A 6,449-nucleotide genomic window follows, 5' to 3' on the forward strand; every position below is an offset into this window, starting at 1 on the left:
CCTGGCCGTGCCGACAAATTATCATACAGCGCTAACGCGCGGTATTCAATTTGGCGGCACGGCCAGGTGAGTTGTAGGACCGAAGACATCCCAAAATATGAATTCAATGCTTAAATGAAGTTCAGCAAATCAATAATAACTGTCAAATTGTATTTAAAATTCAATTTTATTTGAAATTATCAACTTTCAGCGAACATATATTAGTTTATTAACCTGTGTAACAAAAACACGACACTATCTTTGTTTACATAACAAAGGTTTGGAACTCTAAATCTGTATTGTATGTGGACAACTGGCGTTCAAATTTTTGATGATCAATAGAAAGACCCTAGTTAAATATTTGTAAAAATGGAAAAATAAATTTTGAAATTTTAGTTGAAACTGTGTCCATGCCCTTTTCAATGTTTCATGTTTAGTTCACAAACAAAATATGATTTTATGTACAAGTATCAGAAGCATTAGGTATCCCATAAACCTTATTCACCCTTCTTATTGATTTCAGATTAATATTTTAAAATTGAAATCATGGTTTGCAAAATTGTAACTTGGGTTACTTGGGTCTCTCAAAACAAACCGAACACTCTACCACTAAAATAACGTGAAGTTATGAAAGTGAGCTTCCCCTTTATATGTTCAACTTATATAGCTTGAAGGTTTTTGTACGACGTATATATTTTTTTTTCAGTTTTATGCAATTTTTTTTTATCAGAAAATTAGTTTTATAAACCTATTAATACATAGCATGTAGAAAATGTTGTTATGAAAAAGTATGGAACTTTATTCGGGAAATTATGATTTTATTTCATATCTACATGTACACTGCATGTTGAAATGTGCATGAAGAGTTATTGTTCTTGACCTTAAAGACATATACTACATATATGCAACATTGTTTTGAACACTATTTTGAAATCTGAGAAAAAAATGACATATTTGGAAATTTTTGTTATAATTTTTGATAATGTAAAACAGGAGGAATTTAACAACTAGTTATGGTGGCATATTTCTGCCCCTACACAAGATAAATTATGTTAACATGCAACATAATTATGTAGACATGCAACATATCTATGTCAACAAACAATTTGACAAAGTAAATATGGGGAAATTTACTCACTAACGTCTGCATCTGACATTTAAAATACAAGATGCAACAGAATTTTGCAGACATGCGACTTATTTATGTCAACATGCAACTTATTTATGTCAACATAAGAGATAATTATGTCAACATGCAAGAGAATTATGTCAACATGCGAGTTATTTATGTCAACATGCAACTTAGTTATGTCAACATAAAAGATAATTATGTTAACATGCAGGATATTTATGTCAACATGCAAGATATGTATGATATTTGCAACTTATTATCTTGTATGTATGGTGGCATATTTCTGCCCCCTACATGCAAGATAAACTACGTTCACATGCAAGAAAATTATGTCAACATGCAAGAAAATTATGTCAACATACAAGAAAAATATATCTTTTAAGGGAATCTGATTTAAATATGGGTAAAATCCTGTGCTCACGCCCGTATCTGACATCGTAGATGCAAGATGCAACATAATTATGAGAAGATGCGATTTACTTATGTTGACATGTGAGATAATTATGTTGTCATGCAAGATATTTATGTCAACATGCTAGTTAATTATGAACACATGCAAGATATTTATGTCAACATGCGACTTAAATATGCATACATGTACATGCAACGTATTTATGTCAACAAGCGAGATACTTATGTTAACTTGCGAGATATTTATGTTAACATGCGAGATATTATGTAGGGGGCAGAAAAATGCCACCATATGTATGTAAATATATCGCATGTTGACTAACTAAGTCGCATGTTGACATAAATAAGTAGCATGCCAACATAATTATCTTGCATATGAACATAAATATCTTGCATGTCTACATAATTATCTTGCATGTTAACATAAGTATCTTGCATGTTAACATTATTTACTTGCATGTTGACATAATTATCTTGCATGTTGACATAATTGTCTTGCATGATGACATAAATAAGTCGCATTTCTACATAATTATGTTGCATCGTGCATTTAAAATGTCAGATATATGTGTTAATAAAAAAGATGCCCATATTTAATTTTTATTTTCTTATAAGATTGGTAACTTGCATGTCAACATAATTAACTTGCAGGTTGACATAAATATGTTGCATGTCTGCATAATTATGTTTCATGTTAACATAATTTATCTAGCATGTAGGGGCAGAAACATGCCACTATAACTAGTCTATCGTAGTATATATTTGAAGGTTTTTTGTTTAAGAACATCTGAAGGTACTAGGATTTTAAACTGGTACACGCAATATTCTGAAAAGGATATGCACATTATAGCGGGTTTCTTCAACAGGTGCAAATTTTGGCGATTTATTTGCTTATTTCCTGTACTATTACTGACATACCAACAAATACTCATACCGTACGTTAGGTCATTTCAGAGAAAGAAACGTGTCATCTCTACTGTAATTTAGGCCATTTCATAATAAGAAAATATTACCTTGATACTTTTAGGCCATTTCATAGTAATAAACGTATCATCTTTCTACTGTTAGGCCATTTCAGAATAAGACACATCACCTTAATACCATTCGGCTATTTTATAGTAAGAAACGTATCATCTTTCAGAATTTCATAGGAAAAAGTTCTTTCTTTACATAATCCAAGAAAAGATCGAATTAATTATCTTTTTGTTTATCAAAAGGTACATGTAATTATGGTGTTGTTATTGAAAATAAAATGATAAACCATGAAAAGTAAAGCTGCTTTAATAAAATTTTAATTCATATTACTTATCAATTTCACTGATTTTACATAGACAATCATAAAGTTTTTGAAGTTAATCTTGCATTTTCATTTTTTTTTATTTTCAAGGCTGCAGTTATAGATCTTTTCTATCAATCAGTCTACATACTTTCCTTCAGGTACACTATTTAAAAACAATTCTTTAAATAAGTAGTCTAAAGTAGATTTATGATATCTTATATATGTAATTCCCAAATATTTTGTTTTCATTTTAAATAACAGATTGAACAGAACTTGGAAAGTAAATCATTATCACTAAAGCAGAAAATATTAATAAATGAAACTGCGATTGCAAGTTCAATAATTTTATGCCCTGGAGTAAATTCAATTTTTTTTTCTCTGCAAATAGTGTTGATAACCCTTTACAAATAATCAAGTATAATGAAACTTTATTTGAAACTATATATTTATTACATTGTACATGAAAATATCTTTTACCGGTATATGTAAGTATAATATGAAAACGTTAAAAAGTATACATGTATATAGAAATACAAACTTGCTTAATCAGCGGGTGAATATAAAGTCACATAAATATTGATAATATTCTTCCTAATCTTATTATAAAGTTCAGTATATAGGTCAACAGAGTCAAAAACAAATTAATATACATGAAGTTAAATGGAGCAACTAGAAATAACCCCTCCCCCCCCCCCCCAAAAAAAAAAAAAAAAAAAAAAAAAAAAAGAAAGAAAACATATTTTCTGGCAGTAAGAATGTAAAACAAATATAAATTATTCTAAAACTTTCCAAAATCTCAATTTTTCTCTCTTTTTCTTTCAAAATTTACATCACCTCTCTCTTTCTTTTTCTTTCAAAACTTTCATCCCCCTCTCTATTCTGCCTACTTATTGTGATACATTTGTCATATTACACCTTCATCATTTTCAAGATAATTTTGTCTACTGCGGCCAAGTGTGCACTATTTGATTATCAATACAGTGAGGGAGAATAGGATTTTTCTGATCCCACCAAGCTGCTCCAATTATTCAGTACCATTTCTTTTCATCATTTTTGAACAATCTGCTTACCAAGCATTTGATTAGAGAGAACTGGGGTAAAGGATTTTTCTTTTTTACCAAACTCCTTCAATTTGGAAAAAAAAATTCCCATTTGTCTTCTTCATTGTTGAACAATGTTCATTCCAAGCTCTTTTCCAATAAAACTCAATATTTCATGATTTTGAGCAGAGGCAGAAGTGGCTGTCGGGACAGGCAATGGCGTACTGCTTTGAGCTGTCTGTTTCTTCTTTTTCCCTGACATTTTTATTGGAGTAGATGGTGGCCTAAACGCAATAGGTTCCACTTGCATTGTTTCAGAAACAATGGTTCCAAAACTTTTCATAATGTCTTGGTCTAATTCCGCTGGAAAAAACGCTGCAGGTGTAATTTTGAACAAACTTGGGAGATTTTCGTAGGTATCGAGCGAGAACGCTGTTTCTTTTCTGAACAGGATCTCTGCTAAATCTTTAGAATCTAGCTCATCCTGATATTTTTTACGCAAGGTTTCTAGTTTTTTGATTTTCTTTGACAAACTCGCCATTTCTTGAATTGATCCTCTTTTTTGTTTCTTTAGTACTTGCTTTCAGGTCATCTGCTTTCTTTAGAATGGTTGATCGCACCTTGTCAGCGAAATCTTTAACTTCCTTCACCACGTTTTCTGAAGCTTGTTCCATCTTTTTTAGATCTTCGGCCAGTTGTTTTTTTGCTTCCTCCCTTTGCTGGATATGACTCTGGATGAGATCTAAATCACTTTCTATCATAGCTCTTTTCTTCCCGAAAAAATCGGTAATATCTCCAATTCTGTGATCAGTATGGGCAGTTGTCAGACACTGCGAACATATTGCTTGATCGCAATCCTGGCAGCATAAATCAACCGTGTTAGATTGATGTTTAGATTGAGGACAAGCAGCTTTCTTCATTTCCTTCATGATAACGGAAGTAGCTTTCCGTTTGACACCTTTCTTCTTTGGTGTATTGGGTGCATTTGATGTAGATGGTACATTATGAGATGTTGGGGCATTTGTTGGAATAGATGGCACATTATGAGATGTTGGGGCATTAACGGAAGTAGCTTTCCGTTTGACACCTTTTTTCTTTGGTGTATTGGGTGCATTTGAAGTAGATGGCACATTATGAGGTGTTGGAGTATCATTTGATGAAGTAGATGGAGCATAAGCAGGTCTTGGGGCGTTTGTTGCAGTCGATAAAAGATCAGCCGTAGTTATACATGTGGCGGTGGGGGTACTATCAAGGTGATCTAGTTGTGTGGACGGTTCCACCTTATTACAAAAAAGAAGCAATAAAATAATACAAACATGTACATGTAATATATATCTGTCCGTCGATCATATTTTTGAGTATTACCGTTTACAGTAAAGGAAAAACTTATATGAGGAAAAAAACGACACTCATTTTTGGAAAAATATTGAAAACAAACACACCTTATTGAATAATGTCCTCAAAGGTATCTTGAGGTTTTACGTGATTTTTTTGAAAATATTTCCTTTTATTTTACATTTTCACGATAAAAAAATAAAGCAATTTAGTATATATATCTTAACTGACAATACAAATTAATTAACGTTTTGAAAATGATTTTAGCCTAGAAATAATGATAGTAATTTTCAATCTCAAATATCTGTTTATGAATTAACATACTTTGATTGAAGACGTCTCCATTCCATCTGAAAAAGTTAAGGGCACCACATTATGATTTTTGAAGGCATTCCCTTTGCTGTGAAGTCCTGAACAATTTTCACATAGATTCCCACATTGTTTGCAGTGCGAGTGGAGAATACTTAAATCAGCACATACCCCACATTTAAGTCGAGGAGAGTACATAGAAGACATCACCTCCCCAATAATATCAAAAAAGACAAAAAAGAATTCAATGTTAATAAGGAAATCGTGATTAAAGTTAACAATAATGACTACTAGTTTTATGCAAGTTCATGTTTCTGATAAATAACTATTTTTTCTGCAAATCAAAAAAATCTTTCTCTTTAGGTGCCCTTTATATGGGACAATGGTTCAATTAGCATGCTCACAAAGCTTACTTATCCATTCCATTTTACTATATATTTCATTGTTAAATCTTGGGTTTCTAATATTGTACATATACGGGCTATACTAATACATTTTTTTTTTCTCCGAATGACCTTTTACTTATAATCATGACCATTACCCAAGGTTTCTACATCATATGAAAGAAAGTCCTTTTTTCCTAAGCTTCTAATATTTTTTTCTGGAGAGAAAATGCTAGGACAGGAATACTATTTAACAAGTTTTCGTTGAACCTTCTAGAACCTGAGCTAGAAAAGTTAATCAGTATTTTAAAAGTGTAAATATGAACAATCACAACATTGATGTTCTTGAAAAGAAGATACGAGGGGCATTTCAGAAGTCCTGAAAACTGTTTAATAAAAAATTAACCGTTTCACGGTTACATATTTTGACGTCACTTTGTAATTTTTTTTATGTATTAACTCCGAAAATGACGTCAGAATATAGAATGTTTAGCATACTGAAAAGTCGCGTTTTTATCTACATGAGACAATTTTTAAGAATCTGTGAAAGGCTTATTTGAAAAAAAAATATTTCAAAGAAA

At 31.4% G+C, this 6,449-nt stretch overlaps 1 protein-coding gene across 1 annotated transcript; it reads right to left on the minus strand.

The window, feature by feature from the left end:
- Positions 1-3,523: 3,523 nt before the first annotated feature.
- On the minus strand, positions 3,524-5,721 carry LOC134274451 (RING finger domain and kelch repeat-containing protein DDB_G0271372-like). Its single transcript, XM_062756735.1, has 2 exons — positions 5,501-5,721; positions 3,524-5,121 (listed from the first exon to the last, which is right to left on the minus strand). The coding sequence occupies exons 1-2, from the start codon at positions 5,690-5,692 to the stop codon at positions 4,336-4,338; spliced, it is 978 nt and encodes a 325-aa protein (XP_062612719.1). The 5' UTR covers positions 5,693-5,721; the 3' UTR covers positions 3,524-4,335.
- Positions 5,722-6,449: the final 728 nt, after the last annotated feature.

The sequence above is a fragment of the Saccostrea cucullata genome, unplaced genomic scaffold, assembly GCF_032062105.1.
Source record: "Saccostrea cucullata isolate Sc308-1 unplaced genomic scaffold, CSIRO_AGI_Scuc_v1 ctg10599, whole genome shotgun sequence".
NCBI lineage: Eukaryota > Metazoa > Mollusca > Bivalvia > Ostreida > Ostreidae > Saccostrea > Saccostrea cuccullata.

What these genes read in the sequence shown, in the direction of transcription:
- LOC134274451 (XM_062756735.1), bottom strand. Translation starts at nt 5,692, where the DNA reads ATGTCTTCTATGTACTCTCCTCGACTTAAATGTGGGGTATGTGCTGAT. An exon ending in TGGAGACGTCTTCAATCAAA is followed by an intron (nt 5,122 to 5,500) that starts GTATGTTAATTC and finishes TTTTGTAATAAG; the next exon opens with GTGGAACCGTCCACACAACT.